At 37.8% G+C, this 22,480-nt stretch overlaps 1 protein-coding gene across 3 annotated transcripts in view; it reads right to left on the bottom strand.

Annotated features, from left to right (window-relative positions):
• Nek5 (NIMA related kinase 5) overlaps positions 1 to 22,480 on the bottom strand; it is a 65,700-nt gene that overhangs the window by 24,721 nt on the left and 18,499 nt on the right. For all 3 annotated transcript variants that reach the window (XM_046454147.2, XM_058582550.1, XM_058582551.1), the window contains 12 exons: positions 22,396 to 22,479; positions 22,238 to 22,308; positions 21,366 to 21,452; positions 18,676 to 18,730; positions 15,341 to 15,541; positions 15,180 to 15,261; positions 13,161 to 13,294; positions 8,876 to 9,060; positions 6,019 to 6,085; positions 4,930 to 5,046; positions 3,836 to 3,922; positions 1,642 to 1,734 (listed from right to left, as the gene is read on the bottom strand). In XM_046454147.2, coding sequence (XP_046310103.1) covers positions 1,642 to 1,734; positions 3,836 to 3,922; positions 4,930 to 5,046; positions 6,019 to 6,085; positions 8,876 to 9,060; positions 13,161 to 13,294; positions 15,180 to 15,261; positions 15,341 to 15,541; positions 18,676 to 18,730; positions 21,366 to 21,452; positions 22,238 to 22,308; positions 22,396 to 22,479 — 1,263 coding nt within the window. The remainder of the gene's footprint in view (positions 1 to 1,641; positions 1,735 to 3,835; positions 3,923 to 4,929; positions 5,047 to 6,018; positions 6,086 to 8,875; positions 9,061 to 13,160; positions 13,295 to 15,179; positions 15,262 to 15,340; positions 15,542 to 18,675; positions 18,731 to 21,365; positions 21,453 to 22,237; positions 22,309 to 22,395; position 22,480) is intronic.

Here is a 22,480-nt window from a genome sequence, read left to right as displayed (position 1 = left end):
GCAATAAAGAGGAATGATACTATTGATAGGGGACAGACAAATGTGAATGGTGGGAACAGGAGGTTAAGGGAATAATTCTACAAAATGAGCCCACTGTGCTGACCCCCACATGTTTTCTTTTCTAGGAAGCGATTTACCTGCAGCCCTGCCTAGCTTCAGTGGACAGGATATGTCACATTCCTCAGCAAACTAACTGTTATCTTCAAGAGAAATGCAGGCCCAAAATAATGTCGATAAAAGGAATCCAAGTTACCCTGAAGGGAGAGACTTTTGTGACCCTTTTTGCAGACCAGATCCCCAAAATTTGGGAGATAAGGAAAATTCCTCCTAACCATAAAATCTGTAAGAATTCTTACAGATTGGTTAACAATCCAAATGATAATGCGTAAGCATGGGCCAAAATGACATAGAGTTGTCATAGCAGTGGGGACTTGAAAGTCTGATATCATCCTGCTGTCAGTCAAAAGTGGACCTGGATAGGACTCTCTGGAAACTTCTCTGATTCTCCTATGAAACTGGAGTGCAGGAAAGGCACACTGTCCCTCTCCTCTCTGAGAAGACCCACTCCCTCCCAAGAGTGTCCCCTTTCCCCTTTTCCATCCCTTCTAATAAACTGATTGCCCATTACTATGAGTGACACATCTAAAATTTTTCTGACTTGATCATAAGAATTGAGGTTTTAAGGGGGGTCTTTGTGCTGCCTCAGTTTCCTGGAAGACCTCAGCCTGTAACACTATTAATATCAAAAAGTGGATAAATCTCAACATTTATTATGTCAAATGAAGCCAGACATAAGAAAGCAAGTATAGTATGGTCCTATTTATAGGCTGTAAACTAACCCAGAAAGTACAAAGTAAACTAGTGACAAACAGCAGATCTGATGTGAGAGGAACAGCAGCATGAAACTGGAGAAAGAAACTGACAAAGAGAGCTCTGAGTTTTTAAAAGGCCCCCACAAGATTCTGTTGCACAGTGAGAGATAAGAACCACCAGTCTAGAGCAATCTTGCAGAGAAGCTCATTGGTATGGTTTAGATATGAGGTGTCCCCAAAATCTCATGTGTGAGACAATGCAAGAATGTTCAGAGGAGCCAGGTATGATGGCACACGCCTGTAATCCCAGCAACTTGGGAGGCTAAAGAAGAGGATCACAAGTTCAAGGCCACCCTTAGCAACTTAGGGAGGCCCTAAGCAACTTAAAAAAAAAATTAGAAAGGGCTGGGGATGTGGTCCAGTGATTAAATGCCCCTGGGTTCAATCCCTGGTACCAAAAAGAGAATGTTCAGAGGTGAAATGACTAGATTATGAGAGCTGTAACCTAAAGGTGGATTAAACCACTGATAATGGATTAAGTGTGTGGTAGGCAGGTAGGGTGTGGCTGGAGGAAGTAGGTCAATGGGTTCATATTTTGTCTCTGATGACTAGAGCTCTCTCTCTTCTCTTAGCCACACCTTTCCTCCAAGATGTTCTGCCTCACCTCGGGCCCAGAGCCATGGAGTTGGCCAAGCATGAACTGAACCTCTCTGAAAGTGTGAGCCAAAATAAACTTTTCCTCCTCTAAAACTGTTCTTCTCAAGTCCTTTGGTCATGGCAACAAAAATGCTGACTAAAACACATGTATATCTAGCAACAGGGGTCTTACCTGCACAGATGCTTCCTCCTCAGGTGCTTCTTGGTGGATGGGCAGGCCACTCTTCTTCACCAAATAGGTGTGATGACTGATTTTTGAGTTCTCCTTAACACAAGAATGATTCTGCATGAATGCTGAAGGCAACTTCCTAACCCTCCACCAGGGTCTGAGTGGGTCTAGTGAGAGACACATCCCTGCTGACAGAGACTGGATAAAGCCTGTGTGTGTGTGTGTGTGTGTGTGTGTTGCTGGGGATTGAACCAGAGCCTCATGCATGCTAGAAAAGCACTCCACTGAGCTATACCTCAGGCCTAGAGCCTTATAATTCCTTTTCCCTGTGGCTGCTTCCAGCATTCCTTAAATTCTTCTTTCATAATCTTTCTAGAAATGTCTGCTACCCAGTGCTTGCCTAGGATGCCTGGAGTTCTGGTTTCAATCCCCAGGACCACCAAATCAAAATGTCTGCTACCCATCTTCCTTGGACTCAGGTTTCCTATCACAGACCTGCCTTAAATATAAGGTTGATACCAGCACAAGGCTCCCCATCACGAACAAAACCTCTGCTCTGGAGAGAACCACCCCAAGCTGCCCTTCCAGCACATCCTGTTGGAATCTTTGCATGGTTCTTCCAAAGCTTTCTCCTTAGCTCGGCCTCTAAATTCAACTCTTCTTCTCAGACCTTCCTCCTCTTCTCAGCCTTCTTATCTTTGCTCCTCAACTATAGTCAGTCTTGCTTGTTCTATCATTGTTTCATATATTGTCTTATCTTTCCGACTGTTTATGAGTAGAACTACATCTGCTAGAAAGAACAAAGGTGTCAGAGTCAGATTTAAATATGTATGTACATATGTGCTGGGGATCAAACCCAGGGTCTCATACATGCTAAAAAGGAGCTCTACCACTGAGCTACATTCCTAGTTCCAGAGTCAGATATTTTAATATTCAATCCGCCTTGTAATATCTAAGTCACTCAACTTCTCTGTTTGGGGTCTAAATGAGATAGGATATGTGAAAACTCTAGCCTGTATTCTTACACATACAATTGAATTGGGCCATATGCTCATTTAATTTATTGTAATTCCGCCATATGCACTAGAGGTGGAGGAACATGGTGGGAAGAGGGAGAGAGAGAAAGAGATATCAATTTCTGTTGTGTGGGTTCTACTCAACAAGCACACAGCCAAGTGGTGGGAGATGGGAGACGACAGATCTCTCATAGGAGGGGCATTCCAGAGCACACCTAGGATTAAAATACCCAAGTGATTTTCATACTGCATACTCAAGACACAGGCTAGCTGCTTCATCTACTGAAGAAGCAGCAATCTGCTACAATTCTGGAAAAGATCAATTTCCAATGTGGCACCTTTACAGAATTTTTAAGAATCATTCTCAGCTATATTTAAATTTTGCCTTTTTCAGTCTTGCATCACTTAACGATAGGAATATGTTCTGAGAAATGCATCATTAAGTGACTTTGTCATTGTGTGAACATCAGAGACTGTAGTTACACAAACCAAGCTACAACATCACTAGGGAGTATAATCTTATTGGACCTCCATTATATATATGGTTCATTACTGACCAAAACCTATGCTGCTCATGACTGTATAGACTTTAGAACATTCGGCCTGCCCATATTGAACTGAATCAACTCTAGATGTTTGGTTTTATTCCTCCTTACGAACATGAATTTATTCTCATTTTGAATTTTCTGCATCTGATCCAGATCTGGCCTGAAGTAGTTGCTCAGTAAATACTGATTAAAAAGGAAGAAAATCAATAAGTATGTGTGTTTGTGTTTGTCTGTGTGTATGTGTATGCGGTACTGGGCATTGAACCCAGGGACTTGTGCATGCTAGGCAAGTGTTCTACCACTCAGTTACACTCACAACCCTTTTTGTTTTGAGACAGGGTCTCACTAGTAAATCATAATAAAATGAAGCTTTTATTTGGTCTGATAGCTTTCCTATTTAAAAAAGAATTTTGTACGCTTTTATCTATAATAAAACTTTATCCTATCTACAAAGAGATCATTACTTTTTGTTTTCCTTTTTGGTGCTGGGGATTAAACCCAGGGCCTTGGGCATGCCAAACAAGAGATCTACCACTGAGTTACACGCCTGGTTCAAGATCATTGCTTTTAACACCTACTCTTTTAGACAGTTCTTAATTGACAGAAGTGTTTCCTCTAGAAGAGTGAATTTACCTCCCGCTCTCTTCCCATCTTCCTTCTAATTTCCTTCATGTCACTGTGGTATTGTTGGCGTATTTCCTCTAACTGTTTCCAATATTCCTGCAAAACAAAAACGAAGTGTTTGTGAACAACATTCATGAAACATATATAATGAAATAACATATAATGAAAATAACCTCTGTCTAGCCTACAATTTTTTTAACATATAATATAAAATAAACATTAGAAAACCTGTGGCTGCTTAAGATGATAATCTGCCTTCTTTTGACTGTGGCATTTCACATCCTGTGAGTGATACACTGGTGTGGGATACAGAGCTCATGTTCATATATAACCACAAATGAATTAATGATGTAAAGTTATTTTACACATTTTAATTTTATATATAATCTAATTATGGTTAATATGTGTTAAGTCCTACCTCCTTTCCAGTGTCTCTGAATGTGACCCTATTTGGAAACAGGGTCATTGCATATGTAATTAGTTTAAATGAGGTCATGCTGGTCCTTAGTTCAATGTGGCTGGTGTTCTTTCAAAAAGACAGCCATGTATAGACACAGATCTAAGGAGAAGGCCGCGCAACAAAGGCGGAGTCTAGAGTTCTGTTGCTGTAAGCTGAGGAGTGCCAAAGATTGCCAGACAAGCTAGAAGCTAGGAAGAAGCAAAGAAGGATTCCCTTATAGACTTCACAGGGGGCATGGGACTGACAACACTTTGGTGTTAGACAATAAATGTTAGACAATAAATTTCTGTTATTTTAAACCACCCAGCCTATTGTACTTCCTTACACCAGATTTGGCAAACTAATAAAAATTCTAAATAGGTTATCAAAAGTTACTTTATCAATCCAAGGAAAGAGGCCTTATGAATTTAGCTATGTTGTATTCTCTGAGCAAATGAAATAGCTACTTCTGCTCCTAAAACACCCAGCATAGTGCTTGACCCATTGTGTGTGTACAGCGCTCTCCCAGGCACCCTGTGGGAAACAGAAGCAGCACCCTAGGACAGAGCAAGACAGAGACACGGAAACAATGTTAGGAGCTGAGGGTGTAGAAAACAAACAAACAACACACAATCGTAGCCCTGGTATTGGACCATTTTTTAACCTGGTCCTTCATTTCGTTTTTTCTAAACTGCAGCTCCTGGAATCGAGGCTTTTCTTCATGCCTTCTAATCTCTTGTCTCTGGTTGTGATTTGGCTCAGCAGAAGATGGACGAAGACCCTGTTTATTGAATGAAATCATTTATAAAGCATTCTTGCATTTTGGAAACATCTTCTGATTTGATCTTAACTTTATCTGACAGATAAAAATGTCACCGAGAAAACTTGGTAGTGGGGAATTATTTTGTGGCAAGTAGTAGAAATTTCTTTTAATTTAAGTATGAAACACTGAACACTTTTTAAAAATGCAAACATTTATGGTCTTTATTCTAAGCAACTGATATTTTATGCTATCATTCGAGACACCAATATTTCTCTTCTGAAGTGGTAAATTATAATTGTGAAATTAAAGCTCTGTGACTAGGTAGAGTCGATTAGAACTCTACTTTTGAGCAGTTCAAAATATGAGTGACACAAATGGGATGTGTTTGCAGCCTGGGCTCAGCCCCAGAATTCTGAGACAGTACTAAAGATTAAAGGTTAACTTTTCAACTCAAATAATTATTTTTAAAAAAATTTTTTTTTAGTTGTAGATGGACACAATGCCTTTATTTATTTTTGTGGTGCTGAGGATTGAACTCAGTGCCTCACATGTGCTAGGCAAGCACTCTGCCACTGAGCCACAACCCAGCCCTGTAATTACTTTATTTAATGTGTAGAAAAGTCTTTAATAAAATACAATCATAGCTAGCTCAAAAAATGAATAAAACAGGATCAAAGAAGTGCAACACTGAAAGGGACCAGGAGAAGGTCCTTCACTCCAAAGTGATCATTCATAGAAAAGGAAGTTGAGGCTCAGAAGGGTTGTTCAAGGTTAACAGCAATTGTTAGATCCAGGGACAAAACCAGGCTTTCCAGACTCTGATTCAAACTTCTTCCCATTATTCTTCTGTAGCAATTAAAAATTAGGGAAAGATGAAAGGTAGTCTTGCCCTTCTAGTGGAATAAACTCTGACTTAAAGATCCATGAATATGTGCAAATAGAGAAACCAGCAAATTTCTAATTGCCTCCCATATTTAGTATTTTACTTACCAATTGCTTTTCCACTTTTAACTTATATTGTTGAGCTTCAATTTTCCTTTGAAGATACTCAGCAGGCCTTAGGAAATAAGGAAGTTCAGCTTGAGTGGAATTTTAACTACCCTTAGGCACCAATGTGACAAGTGGATTTTCAGTTTAGTAATGAAATTCACAATGCACCTTTGGCTTTTTTTTTTTTTTTCCTTTTTGAACCAGGGATTGAATTCAGGGTTGCTTAACCACTGAGTTACACCCCAGCCCTTTTTAAAATTTATTATTTTGAGACAGGGTCTCATTAAATTGTTTAGGGTCTTGCTAAATTGCTGAGGTTAGCTTTGAACTTATGATCCTCCTGCCTCAGCCTCCTGAGCCTCTGGGATTATAGGGGTACACCACCATGCTCAGCCCACCTTTAAGTTTCAAGTTCAAGAAGTGTAGGTCAAAATTATAGAATGTTCACAAAGAATTTCTTATAAGTATAGTTTGCTAAATAAAAACTACTACATTTCAGAACACAGGATGAACTATGCGATAAAATATTTGATGATACCAGTAATTTCTAGGGTTTCCAAAGACAGAGCTATAATGTCAGAAATAACTCTTTAAGGAACATCACAATGAGAGGTCCCCAATTTACAGAGTCAAGTTAATAGTCAGGTGTTTTAAAAGTACCATCAATGAATGATAACTAGTTAAAGTTCCTACATCTTAGTTCCTCACCTGTAAAATGGACACAATGCCATTTAACAGGAATTGAAACGGGGTTTAGAGGAGATCAGGCCTGTGAAGGTGTCTGGCCCCTGTCTATCACACAGAAAGCGCTGAACTGAAAAAGAGCTAAACTGTAGCACTCATTCCTTGAACCCTTGAAAGAACCAACTGGAATAGTATATTCATTAGAAAAAATATCCAAAAGGCATTCTCTCTACCCCCTCAGCCCTGAATAAACCCTGTTCCTCTAGCTCATGGCCTTGAATGGGAGTTCCATAGGAGCAAAAGCTGGGAGCAATGGGGAGGGTAGAACAAGGAAGAGGTAACTACTCACCAGGGGGTATCCTGGGATACAGCAAGATGGAGCTATGACAGGGCAGGGACATGTAGGAAGAGAAGGAGTTTCTAACATTTCATGTGAGAGTTTGGGAGATAAATAATTCAGAATCACAACAATTGATAGTTTGGCAGTTCCAATATCTAGACAAAGAATGGAAGATCTATTTTTCCAGGTCTGAGAAAAGATGAAGGGAGTTTTCTGACTGTTCCCAGTTCGCAGGGAAAATTCATATCCCTTACTAATTAAGTCCTACATGAATATTACAGTTTGAACTAATGGAACATATAATTTGTTTTGATCAAGTGGGTAATTTGAAACACGTTATGATGATGAATAAAACCATACCAGCACCCATTTTATTTTATTTTTTAAAATATTTATTAGTTGTTGATGGACCTTTATTTATTTATATGTAGTGCTGAGGATGAAACCCAGTGCTAGGCAAGCGCTCTGCCACTGAGCCACAACCCCAGCCCAACCCATTTTATCTTTAAAATTAAAATGTCTACTTTTCCCATTGTGAATTCCTGAAGAAATCATTCTTTTACCACTCTTCCTCATCTAATTTTCACTAATTATTGATGAGATTACTATTACATAGTGATTCATTACATATGATTCATCCAAAATTTCACATGCCTGGCATGTATGAGGTTCTGGGTTCAATCTCCCAAGATATACATGTGCGCTCACACATACATACACACACACACACACTCAACAATAAATAACCAAAGTTAACAAAGTTAGCAAATCGCTAGCCCTGAACAACAACGAGAACAACAACAACAAAAAGTGATAGCAAAAAACATTTAAAAAAAAATAAAGTGAGGATGTATGTAGGTCAGTGGTAGAGTGCTTTCCTAGTATGCAGGAGGCCCTGGGGTTTTGTTTTGCACAATGCAAAAACAAAACCACCTCTCAGACTTAGGTCTTTATGCCTGTGATGGCTATCCATCATTTTGAACACAGGAACACTGATATTAGAGTAAAAAACAAAACAAACAAGAAAAGAATAAAAAGAAAATACTATATATCTGCAGAAATTTGTTAGGGTAAACTTTTAATTAAAGGCAGTTTCAGTATAGTATTCTTTTTTGAATGTATACATATTTTGAACCTCCCTAGAATATAAACGCTGAATGAAATCTATTTCACTTTTCTAATATTCTTAAGTGATCATTTGGTTTTAATAATTAAATTATTAATGATTCTTATGAATAAACTCCTTGGAAAATGAAATAAATACAACTGTTTTATTCACCCCTTGGGAGTAAAACTCACTAGGAAGAAGGAGAAAAAAAACATTAAAAATTCAAGAATGTGCCTGTAAATCCCAGTGACTGGGGAGGCTGAGGCTGGAAGATGGCAAATCTATGGCCAACCTTAGCAAGACTCTGTCTTAAAATAATAAAAAAGGCTAGGGATATGGCTCAGTGATTAAGCTGCCCCTGGGTTAAAAAATATATAAATATACGTATATCGAGAAAATGAAGCTTGCCTACAGTTAAATGGCTCTATAAATAAGAAAATAAGCTACACCATATTTGAGATGAAAAAAAGGGCCAAGAAATTGAATGAAGAGTTTAAAGTGAAGATTTGATAAATTCTTCCTCAATTATTTGTTTTAGGAGAATTTAGAAGGATTTTAGAAAACAGAGCTGATAAATGAGACAGAGGATCTTTTGAGCCCAGGAATTCGATACCAGTCTGGGCAACTCCTCAAGACTCTGTCTCAAAACCAACAGACAAAAAAAAAATGCTGATACACAAAAGTATTTTCAGAGGATAAAGGCTTAGGTTAGACTGCCACATTACCATTGAGCAGGTGAAGGACTGTGACTTTCTTCTTGATTAGAATTCTCCTCAGTTCCAGAGTCTTTCTGAAGAACGTAGTGATCACTTGGTTCACAGGCTCTCTTCCTCAACAAGTCAAGTCGAGCATAATAAAAATCATAATGTCCACAAACTGCATCAAGTTTGGGCCTTTCTATCATTTTTATCTGAGAGATTGAAAAGAAGAGGGAAGATTTGTGTGTGTGTGTGTGTGTGTGCGTGTGTGTGCTGGGGATTGAACCCAGGGCCTAATGCATGAAAGGCACTCTACCAACTGAGCTGTATCCCCACCCCCAGGAAGATTCCTTTTAAAGACATCGTATAAATCTATAATTGACCATTTGATGGCTACCACGACCAAGCATTGAAGGTAGATTTTTGTTTTTATTCTAGACCTGTTTTAGAGGAAAATGATGTTAGAGCCCCCAAATCCTAAAATTGAAAAGACCTTAGAAATCTAAGTACTTGAGTACAGCAGTTTATAATTATAATCTTTTTTGTAATTTTGAATCACATATATTTTCATGTCTAGTATGTGAAAAATATTTAATATGCCCAGCCAAGGTCTGAAAGTTTACTCATAATTATTGTTTTCTATTTAAAAAAAAATTTTTTTTTTAGTTTTCAATGGATTTTTTATTTATTTATATGTGGTGCTGGGGATCAAACCCAGAGCTTCACACATGCCAGGCAAGTGCTCTACCACTATCACAGACCTATTGTTTTCTATTTTTTATAAACTTTCTTATACCTTTCTGTACTTTATGGGAGAATAAAAGCTAAAGTGCAACTCACAGATTTGGGGGTTTGTCTTACTGGTGGTTTCTAATAAATTGAGTAAAAGCAAGGTATCAGGGCTTGAAAAATAGAAGATGCTGAATCACTGAGTCATTCTTGCTGAGAAAACACCAGGAATACAAAGGTTGGAATGGGCATAATAACCCTCTAAGCTATTCCTCCCTACAGCACACTCTTCCCAACCAGAAACACAAGTTTATTTCATCCCAGAGACAAGCAGAGGTCAATACATTAGAAGATAAGAATCAGGCCATATTCAGATAAGAAAGCCAGACAAGACCTGAGCTAAAGAACAAAGTGTCCTGATTTAAGTTTGAATTTGACAACTCTGCCTGTTTAACAGTTGCTAATAAAAGAGGGGGGAAAAAAAGAGATCAAGTCCCTGTAAAGACCTAAGTAGTTGGGAACATAAATAACCAAACAAACAATTAAAACTTAAATGTTCTCCCTGAAAGGAAGGAAAATGTTACATCCTATGTTCTTTGTTAAGCTATCTGGCTCACATGTTAGCTGGAACATGGAATTATATATACCTGACCCTCTTCAACTTACATAAATGGCTCTTTTTTATAGTTCTATTTAAATACTAAGATACATATAAAACTTGGTTTATTGGTCTATACAGAAATTGTATGTTTATTTTTAAAATCTTTGAAAGTGAAAAGTAGTTACGATTACACCTGAATACATACAATCCAGAAAAAGGTAGTACTGAGTTAGTTGTTCAAAATTGTTTAGACACAATTAATAAATATGAAAAGTGTAAATATAGATTTTTGTTTGTTTAATCTGAATAGCTTGCTGTTAATTATGTTCTATTTAAGACTTTGGAAGTTCTTTGATGTCTTACTGTCACCTCATATTTTGTTAAATGTCATTGCGGTTGAATATCATATATAGTGTGCTGTTTAGGGTTAGTTGATTGTGTCTACTTTTCTTTTTTTAATATGTTTTTAGTTGTTGATGGACCTTTATTTTTATTTATTTGTATGTGGTGCTGAGGATCAAACCCAGTGCCTCATGCATGCTAGGCAAGCTCTCTACCACTGAGCCACAACTCCATTCCTCCCCCACACTGTGTCTACTTTTTAAAGTTTTTAATTAAATGTTTTTGTATTATAAAAAATTATAGTAGTTCCTTTTTATTAGTCTGAATGTTTTCAGGTCTTGAAATAAATCTTGATTAAGGGATTAAAAAAAAAAAAAACAGAAACTGGTTTAAAAAAAGGAATAAAAAATCCAAATCAGTAATGGGAACATCTGAGATGGTTTCTGTGCAGATCCATTTATTTTATTGCATCAGCAGAAGTTGTTCAAATAATTGGAAAAGATGTCAACTTGCTTGACAGTTCTCCTGACTTAATCCACCCCCAAATCTTTTAGATGTTTTTTTTCCTACAGGTCTGGGTCAGAGTATTCTGTATCCCAACATACTTTTCTTATTTTTTAATAGTTAATCCATATGTTATCAAATGAAGGGCAACATTTTAACAATAGTTTAAAAAACTGTTTATGTATCAATACGTTTTCTAAAATGTCTATATACTAAGCAAACATGTAGTAAATGTACTTCCACATGGTCCTCTAGGGCTGGTGGTGTAGCTCGGTGGTAGAATATTTGCCTAGCATGTACAAGACCCTGAGTTCAAACATAAAGATAGAAGAAAAAAAAAAAGAAAGAAAAGGAAAAGGGGAAAAAACAAAATGTCCTCTAATTATACCATGAGCCTTCTTTAAAAATACAGTTCTTCAGACTGGGGATGTAGCTCAGTGCTAGTCCTAGCATGCAGGAGGCCCTGGGTTTGATCATCACCAAATAAATAAATAAGGGCAATGACTATTTTATCATTTATGTTTCAGAAGCATTCTATAGCATGACCTAAAAAACAACAAACAACCACCAACAAAAAACACTGTTTAAGTACATTCAAATAACTCAGTATAAAGGATCTCCAGGGGGCTTGGGGCCATGGCAAGCTCCTGTAATTGTAGCAACTTGGGAATCTGAGGCAGGAGAATCACAAGTACAAGGCCAGCCTCAGCAATTTGGCAAGATGGTGTCTCAAAATGAAAAATAAAAAGGAGTGGGGCTGTAGCTCAGTGGTAAAGCATCCCTGGCTTTAATTCACTGATTAAAGTTCAATTATTATATAATAAAACTCCTCTATTACATATATAGCAGGTTAGAACTTGGAGTACAAAATGCAATGTTTTCCGTTGTTGTCTTACTCAATTGTCCTATAAGGAAAACCGTTTTTTGTTTTTTTTAATGAAAACTTGGACTTTAATAATATTGTATTAATATAAATTCATCAGTGTTCACAAATGTAGCACAAAATGCAAGATATACATTATACAGGAAACTTGTGTAGGTGAAGGGCTATATGAGAAGCTTCTGTTCTTTCTGAACAATTTTTCTGAAAACCTGAAAATGATTCAGAAATAGTTTATTGATTTAAAAAAATAATAATATAAAATTAAAATTTCACTTTATGCTCCAGAAATAGTTTACTAATCTAAAAATAATACAATATAATTTCTTTTTTTTTTTTTAGGCTTTCTGGGAAATTTTTTTTTTTAATTTTTTATTGTTGGCTGTTCAAAACATTACATAGTTCTTGATATATCATATTTCACAATTTGATTCAAGTGGGTTATGAGCTCCCATTTTTACCCCATATACAGATTGCAGAATCACATCAGTTACACATCCATTGATTTACATATGGAAAACCTTTAATATAAACAAAGAAGTTAGAAAAATTTCAGTAATAAAAAGAAAAATAAAGCTAATGTATAATTGTAAGAAAACAAAGCATTCATTGTTTTTTAAAAAATATAGGCTATAATTCAGTGGTAGAGTGCTTGCCTAGCGAGTGACAAGCCCTGGGTTCAGGCCCTAGCATTGAGAAAAAGAAAAAAAAAATCAAATACACAAAAATATTAGCTAGGAACCCAGCTACTTGAGAGGTTGAGGCAGGAGGATCACAAGTTGGAGGTCAGTCTGGGAAACTTATGGAGATCCTGTCTCAAAATAAAAATAAAATTTAAAAAGGGATAGGATATAGCTCAACGATAGAATGTTCCTGGTTTCAATCCCCGGGATCACAAAAATAAACACAAAACCAACACCAATTAGGGCTGGGGATATAGCTTAGTGGTAAAGTGTTTGCCTAGCATGAATCAGGCCCTGGGTTCAAGCCCCAACACTGGTGGGGAGATTATATAAATAAATAAATAAATATTTATAAATAAATATATATATTTATTTATTATAGTTTTTGATGGACCTTTATTTTTATTTATATATATAAAGTATATTTAATGCTCAATACAGAATGATTTTATTTTAAGTATAAAACTAATGGATTCCAAAATTAATTTGCTTGTAGTGTGTGAACATGTGCAGGTGGATCTTTCAGAGTATACCTTAGCTAAAGAATCAGAGGGAGGGATTAGTACAACTCACAGACGTGGGCTTCTGGGTTCCAGCTGGTGGTCTCCATTTTTTTCTAGGTAATACAGCCTTCCTTTCAAATGGTACTGATATTCTTGATCGTGGAGGGAACTTTCCCTGGAATTTCACTCGCTGTATTTTAGAATCTTATTTAACCAAAATAAAACAACTTTAGTTTTGAATTTTTTTCTTACACCTTTACTATTGATACTTAAGTACAAACACATTTCATAACACAGTAAGTTTACTCAAGCCAGAGATATTTTATACACAGAGAATCACTGATGAAATATCTCTATGATGGCTGGGATTGTGGCTCAGTGGTAGAGCACTTGCCTACCATGCATGAGGCACTGGGTTCGATCCTCAACACCACATAAATGTAAAATAAAGATATTGTGTCCACCTAAAACTAAAAAAAAGTACTTTTAAAAAATTAAAATAAAAAAAGAAATATCACTATGCATTCTCTGCACTTTTAAAGAAAATAAAACCATTTCCCCCCAGAGTTTCTTTATAAATTTCGAGCAATGAATAACACTACTTTTAAAAAGAGGAATTAATGTAAATATTTATAAAAACAATTTATAATGATAAAAGTAATTAAATGTAGTGGCTTGGGTTATCAGGCAACACTATTCCTATCTTATCATTGTTTGAAATATTCCTTCTAACATATTTGTCTTTGCCTCCATCAAAATTCATTCTTGTTTTCCTTTTCCCTATATCAGAAATGTGGACGATGTATTTTCTCTCACCCTCTACTTATCTATTTTCAAACATTCTCAATCTAGCCTGATAGATGAACTCATTTTCCCTTAATGACTTTTCTCAATGTTAGCTTCTCTAGCACATTGGATGACATTTCCTCATCACAGGTGCCTTGGAGAAATTTTCTACTCCTTCTGATCCTTTCAGTCCAGAAATTTGATTATGGATAAATTCTCCTGCTTTTACTTTCATATCATCAGTTGAATTAGTCATTTTCTCTTCTTTAGTGTACACCCCACATGCATGCACATTTAGTATTTCATCACTTTGGCTAATTTTTGACACCATGACCAAAATTGTTCTCTCTACTTACCAGTACCATAAAATAACATCTGCTTTCTTTGGCGCTCACACTATTTTCAATTTGGTCCAAGATCCTAACTTCAGCTCCAATGTAGAATTATCTTTGTAAGAGAATGCTTCTTCTTTTTTGGTGTAGTGCTAGAGATATAACCCAGGGCCCTGTGCACTTGTGCATGCTAGGCACATACTGTACCATTGTGCTACACCCCCAGGAATTCTAATTACCAGTCCATCCTCTCTATGTCTGGGGGGAAAAATATAAAAAACTTCATTACATCATTTCATGTCCGACTGGGAACCTTCTTCCACTCTATCCCTTCCCATACAAATGTTAAACTTGGATTTGACCTCTCAAAGTTTCTGGAAGGTTTCCTAAATTATAAGAAGAAAGGAGCCGAACCCCCCAGGATATCTTGAGTTACATATACAACTTCTCCAACACACCCACTGGTCACTACGTGATAATGAGGTGATTTCTCTCCTGTTCATACTGTGCATATTTTCTAAATGTCCATGTTCAACATATTTAGTGGACTTCCTCCGCTAACATTGCCAGCTCTGTAACTCAGTAAACTCAGTATATGAGACATGTGGAATAAATGCTTTTTAAAAAATATTAGACAAATAATGTGTTGATATCACACACAAGGCTGTGAAAACCCAGTCATTGGGACTATGAACCACAAAGGGATCATAAATGCTTTTTCCTTTTCATTGCTGGGATTAGAACCCAAGGAATGAATAGTAGGCAAGCACTCTGCCACTGAGCTACACCTCCAGCCCTATTTTGTATTTTATTTAGAGACAGGATTTCACTGAGATGCTTGGCAGCCTTGCCTTTGCTGAGGCTGACTTTTGTATTCGAGATCCTCCTGCCTCAGCCTCCCAAGCCACTGGGATTACCATAAACTGCGCTGGCCATAAACGCTCTTTGATTGCATGGTAAATCATTCTTACCCTGGACCATCTTTCCAGCAGGTGGGGAGGCAGATGATCTTGCTCTGCATCTAAGCATATGATTGAATTCTTCCTGAATGACCTAAAATCCAATACAAGTGTCAAGGAAACCGCCAACTCAAATCTCTGCCCAACACAAACAGAATCACCTCAAAACTCACCTCAGGGGTCAAGTATTTGGCAATCAGATTCTCTAAAAAGGGCCTTTTCAAGATGGAATTAATAGATGGTCGATCCCGAGGAGAAACTTTAAAGAGCTGAGGGATCAAGGACCGAAGGTCACGAGAAAACCTAGGTGATATGGGGGCAAAATGCGCTTGACAAATCTTCAGAACCAGCTGGTGCAGGTTGCTGCCCTCGAACTGAAAGGACAAGGGTAACAATGCTGTCAGAGAAGAGTCATCTTGTGTTAAAGTAATAAATATCCCAAGAAACAAAAATAATGGTTTTTATTTATTTTTCATGGTGCTGGGGTTAGAACCCAGCACCTCAAGCATGCTAGGCAAGCCCTCAGGACCCCCAGCCCTTTTTATTCTTTTTTTTTTGGTGGGGGGGGATTGGGGATTGAACTCAGGGGCATTTCACCACTGAGCAACATCCCCAGCGCTATTTTGTATTTTATTTAGAGACAAGGTCTCACTGAGTTGCTTAGCACTTTGCTAAATTGCAGAGGCTGGCTTTGAACTTTTGATCCTCCTGCCTCAACCTCCCAAGCTGCTGAGATTACAGGCATGCACCACTGTGCCCAGCTAGTTTTAATTTCTGAGGTTTAGTTTGTTTGGGTTTGGTATTGAGAATTGAACTCAGGTCCTATGCATGCTGAGCATGCACTCTACCACTGAGCTATGTACCAGCCCCTATTTTAACTTTTTAACTAAAAAAGTTTTCTTTAAATTTTTTCTTATTCTAAAAATAATATTTGCTCATAAAAAATGGAAAGGGGGCCGGGGTTGTGGCTCATTGGCAGAGCGCTTGCCTAGCACATGTGAGGCACTGGGTTTGATCCTCAGCATCACATAAAAAAGTAAACTAATAAAATAGAGTATAAAAAAGTTAAAAAAACAAAAATGATAGGAGCTAAGCATAGTAGCACACACACATAATGCCAGCGGCTCGGGAGGCTGAGGCAGGAGGATCACGAATTCAAAACCAGCTGCTGAAATTTGGCAAGGCCCCTAAGCAAGTTAGTGTGACTCTGTCTCAAAATAATATATATATTATAAGAGCTGGGGATGTGGCTTGATGGTTAAGCACCCTGGATTCAATCCCTTTTACCAAAAAACAAAACAAAAAAGTGAAAAGGCATAGGAAATCATAATTAGTCAAGCAAATAGGTATAATTTCTCCACCTAGAGGTGTATTTCCTTCTAGTCGTTCCAAAAATAATGTTTATTTTACAGAGTTGTGGTCATACGGTTACGAAATTTTACTTCTTGCTTTTTAAAAATTAATATAATACCAACATTTCCTTGACTCCTCAAAAACTCATCACAAATCAGAAAATCTTCTACCATATGAACACCTCAGTTATTTATACATCACCATAGAGTTCAAGATTGTGGTGTGCTAATGAAGGTACAGATTTTGGTTAGACAATCAGTGTGTGACCTTTAACAAATACAATAACGACAATGGCTGCCTAGAAGGAGTTGACAGTAGGCCATTCTTAGAAAGGCCTGCCTTCAATGCTGGCCCTCAACTGATGTCTGGGAACTACTCGATTTGAGAATTCCCACTATTCCTGGAAACTTAAGAGTGGTTTTCTTTGCCTAAGCTATTTGTGTAAATGATATAGTTTATGTTGAACATCTGGTTTGTTTCTGGAGTCTAGAAATTTGGTGTATGTCAAGGAGAGATGGCATCTATGTGACCAGTCTCCAGTGAAATCCAGGGTACTGGGTACCTAATGTGCCAATACGATTCAGTAAATTAAATTAGCTATCAAAGGAGAGTTTAAACCAGTCATCATGATAATGACTGAGAAACCTGGCACAGAAAGGTAAATTTACAGCTATAGAGTTTACAATCATGCAGCTTCACGAGCTTGTAGGTAAGATTATGAAAAGACTTGTATGGATGCATTTCCCAGGTCCACATTTAAAGTGCCTTACAGTGTAAACTAGAAGTTCCACTCATATAACTAGATTAATTGTACTGACTGTAATGGTCAATTATATATGGATTCTATGGTAAACAGGCTGTCTGGAAGTATCTTTTAAGAAAAAGACAGTGTTGGAATAATGGGTTCTCCCACATCCATATGGATGGCAGCTATGGACCAGATTTAAGTAACAGCAACTAAGGGCCAGTTCTCTATGAGGGATCATGCCCTGAGTCTTAGCACTGCTCTCCTCTTCATCTATCTGTGTCTCTCAGCTTTGTCACATTATTAATGTTTGTGCTCCTCTGACCTTAAGGGTCTGCAGGAAGAGAGAGAGAGAGCAGCGCTGACCCCTTTTATTGAGGAGAAGCTATTCAAATGAGTCAAGGGGTCAGGTTTCAGGGGGCTGAGTCTATCTTCATGATGTCCACTGGCAGCAGGTGACTGACATTTGGGTAGGTCACACCCAAGGGCTCAGTAAGAGAAGGGGACACACACAAGGCACTTCCATGGAACATTCTATCCTAAACAGGGCATGGGGTAATATTACAAAGGAACAGGTGAGCATAGCTTCAACTATGGGGCTGTAGGAAGCCACGCCTAGGCACGAAGACACAGTCACTGGAACCCTCGAAGAGGCATGGGTGCCTGAAGCCACATCGCCCAGCAGGGGAGTTAACTCAGTCGCGCACAAGGTTGGTCTCCCACACGAATGAGCTTCCCTTGTAGATAATAATTCACACTCCCTGTAACTTGTTGCTGGAGGACTTGGTACCTCCTGGGTGACAACTGGAAGAAGACCCTTTGAAGCTCAGGCCTGGTTTCCTACAGACTCTGTCCCATGTGCCTTTTCCTTTGGTATACACACATACATACACACACACACACACACACACACACACAGGTGGGTATATATGTGTGTGTATATGTATGTACATTCACACACAACTTATTTTTAATGAATATATAACTATCCTCCAACTTGGACTATATATAAAAATAGTTTGCTTGCTGGCAATTTGAGACTGGGTCTATGTTGCCCAGGCTAGTCTCAAACTCCTAGGCTCAAATGTTCCTCCTGCCTCAGCCTTCTTAGTAACTAGGACCACAGGCAAATGCCACTATGCCCAGCTATCCATATAATTTTTAAGAATCTAGGGACTGGGGTTGTGGCTCAGCGGTAGAGCGCTCACCTAGCACATGTGGGGCACTGGGTTCGATCCTCAGCACCACATAAAAATAAAATAAAGGTATTGTGTCCAACTACAACTAAAACAAAATATATATTTTTTAAAAAATCTAATGAAACCAAATATTAACCTTTTTCTCTCAGAAGTTAATTTCATTTACATTATTTCAATAGTTCAACACAAATTTGATGATTAACATACTTACTGGATGCTTGAGTGTGCAGAGCTCATATAAGACACAGCCAAGGGACCAAATATCCCTAGGAAAGACAAGAGTTTACATGCCAAGAAAATATTCATCATTTTTACTGAAAGCTCTCACCCTTACAGTGCCTTGCATATATGCAGCTCTGTTTTATCAGTTTTTACAAAAGCTTTGAGATACAATATCAATTCTAAGAAGTAAAATAAAAACTATTGTAATTAGTCAGAATCCCAACAGGCAAAAGGTATACAAACTTAGCTACAATGAGATGGCTCAATGTTCACTTCAACTTCATGTGTCCAAAGAAAACGTGTCGTGGAATTTTTGGCAATTTGGAAGAGAAAGAGAGAGGCAGTACTCAAATATGGATTTGTCTTTACTCAAAAGATGAAATATGGTTGATTTTGAAGGGTATATTCTACTCAAAGCTCTTGATAGAACTAAAGTCACAGTAAGTGATGAACATAGCATCTGGCTAGGACCCAAGCTTTGCTTTTCACCAACTTTGCACTTATTTTATTTTTTGTAATGTTCAGGTTCAAATCCAGGGCCTCAGGAATGTAGGACAGGCGCTGCACGACTGAGCTGCAACCCCAGCCCCTGTTGGTAAATGCTGATAGGTTGATCAGTTTAAGAAGGAACTATGTTATAGAATAAAAAGCAAAATTAAATCTGAAAGTGAAAAGAACATATAATGAAATGTCAAGGGGATTGTCAAAGACCCAAAACTAGGATTCATTAAAGAGAGGTAGAAGCTAGTCGGGGGAGGTGGCAAAAGCTTGAAATCTTAATGACTTCAGGGGCTGAGGCAGGAGGATCGCAAGTTTGAGGCTAGCCCCAGCAACTTAGTGAGACCCTGTCTCAAAATAAAAAATGAAAAGGGATAGGGATGAAGCAGTAGATCACCCCTGGGTTCAGTCCATGTGGTGAGGCCAGGGAGGGTTGGCTGTGGGTGTAGCTCAGTAGCACAGCATGTACTGAGCATGTGTAGAGGCCCAAGGGTTCAATCCCCAGCACCAATCCTCCCAACTACAACAACCAAAAAAAAAAAAAAAAAAAACTCCCATGGCTTAGGGCATGTAATAAATCTTGTGATTTCTTTTTCCTGTTTAAAAATAGAGATAAACAGATAATTAGACAGGAGTCAGATACACAGATAGAGGTAAATATTTCCACTATTACCAATAACTCTGTGTGTGTGTGTGTGTGTGTGTGTAACAGGTGAGACAAAGAGAGACTTATACCAAAGCTTTAAATAAAATAGAGAATGGGCATAGAATTGGCAGGAAACAAATCTGAAATATTTTCTAGAGTTTCAAGGAACTCAGAGACCCTTTCTCACCACACAGATTTTGTGTTTATGAGGTATTCCTTGGGCCCCAAACTTCTCTTCTGTTTCCAAAGCACCCTCTGTGGTCAGTGTGCTAATGTCACCTGCCTGCAGGACTCAGGCCAGTAAGGGAGCTGCCTGGGGGCTGGGCGCGGCCATTGGCATGTTGTGCCATCCTCTGTGTGGTAAGGGCTATGGTGATCCAGGGGCTGGTTCACAGATCTAAAGGGGCCAGTGGCCACCCAGATAATTGAAATCTTCCAATTTTCAGAAAAACCAAATCTGCATGTTTTAAAGTCTCTCAATATTTCAATGTTGACTCAAACTCTTAAGAAGCAGTACAAGGAAACAAAACCACGCTGGGGACAATCCTTACCAGGCAGTGTGAAGCTCTGCTCCCCACTCCCTACCTTCCACCAGGCATGACCCTACCCGCAGTACTGTACAACCTGCAGCCAAACTCCCTGGGGCCAGACATTAAAGCAAACTGACAACCAACACCTAGTAGGGTGTATAACTCAGTGGTAGAATGGACAAGGGCAGGACCTTGGATTAGATTCTCAGCCTCAAACACAAACAAGCACAAAAAATGTCTACTATTTTATTATGCAGAGAAATGTCTATTATTCTTTGTATAAAGTTCTATCTTCTAGGCTTTGCCTTCCATTTGTTTCTTTCAAAGCCCAATAAATACCCACTGGCATTTTCTTAAACAAATGAGACAATTAACCCCCAGTGGGAACTTGGTCTTGCTTCTAGTCCAGCTGGTCCAGTGGCAGCAGCTTTGAAAAATGAAATTTTTTTCTTTCTCTTACCTAGAGGTAAAAACTACACCTTCATCTTTTATTGCTATATGCATTGGCAAAGGACAAAATTACAATTTAGCTTAAAGATATCAATTAGGTTTCTTTTTTATTCTAAAATCAGGTAACACTTCATTTCACAAAATAGGATGAGTACAAGATAAATAAAATAGGACTGGGCAATTACTCAGGGTACAGCATGAGCTTTGCATACTCGAGGCCCTGAGTGCAATCCCATCATCATCACACCGAAAAAACAAAAGAAGTAAATAAAATACAAAGATGGAGACCCCAGTGACTGCAATTTCCAATGTTATTCTCCATATCACTTGTATCTTTAAATGAAGCGGAATTAATTTATTCTAAATAAGTTTGAAAGATCCAGGGAACATTGGTCAGACAGTCACTGGGAATTCCATTTCCCACCTGGAGAAAATGAAATTACAAAAGTACCAGAAGAAAGAGAGAGGAGATTAGAGCTTTAGTTTCTGGAATCTTAATTCATTATCATTCATCAGATTTTACTGACACTTTCAAACCAACAGCCAGCAACTCACGTTTTATTGTTGTACGGTTTACTCTGACAGATCTCTGGGGACAGGTAGTAAGGTGTTCCAACACAAGTCCGGGCAAGTTCCATGGAACTAGTAAATTATATTAAATAAAAGTAGTGTGGTTGATTATTGGAGTAAGAAAGGTTTAAGATATAGACATGTGAGAAAAGGTATAAAAATGGATCACAAAATTTGATACTTACAAACATTAGAAGAAAGCAAAACACCATACATTGGTAATAGAGTAATAAAATTAGTAGATTTTTAAACTTATAATTCACCTCCTCCCCAAGTTTACATTGTGTGTGTTGGGGGGGGGGTATCTTTTTAAACCATATCCTGGGGCTGGGGATGTGGCTCAGTGGTAGAGCACTTGCCTAGCATGCACAAGGCCCTAGGTTTCATCCCTAGCACAGAAAAAAAATTTAAAAATTAGGTACATGGTTATGCCACATGTTATTTGATTTTATAATTTCCCAATTATTAGTAAACTATTATTTAAATTATTTCAAATTTCAAAAAAATTGACATCGTTAAATCTCTTGATTTATATTACCACCAAATGGTCTTCCAAAAGAGTTCACAGTACATTTCCCTAGCAAGTGTAAACCTGCCTGTTTCCACCCAATTCTTACTAGTTTGATGCCTGTGACAGTCAAGTCTCACATTTGATAAACTTGGACCATACAATACAACACCACCACCATCATTCAATGATGCCACAATTAATCTTGGGAATTTTAATTACTGATATCTGAATGGATTTAATGCATTTATATAAAGTTATCTAAAATTATTTAGACAACCATGTTCTTAATAGTTTCCTAATTCATGACACTTGGGTAGAAAGAAAAATTATTTTTAAAAGTACTTACTTATTCAGGACTCTTGCTATACCAAAGTCCCCAAGTTTTGCAACCATTCCATTCTTGCTAAGAAAAATGTTCTAAAAATGGGAAAATGTTACACTGTTTGAGATATTTCAAGAAAAGACAAGACTCATACTGTCTGAGCCTTCTCTCTGAGCTGTTACCTGCGATTTTATGTCCCTGTGTAATATCTTCCTGTCGTGAATATGTTTTAGTCCAAGAGAAATCTGTATAAACCAACCCAGGATC

This window comes from Marmota monax, unplaced genomic scaffold, assembly GCF_021218885.2.
Source record: "Marmota monax isolate L192 unplaced genomic scaffold, Marmota_monax_Labrador192_F-V1.1 WCK01_AAM20220418_F8-fsc00011, whole genome shotgun sequence".
NCBI classification, from domain to species: domain Eukaryota; kingdom Metazoa; phylum Chordata; class Mammalia; order Rodentia; family Sciuridae; genus Marmota; species Marmota monax.
This window is presented reverse-complemented; position numbering and strand designations above follow the sequence as displayed.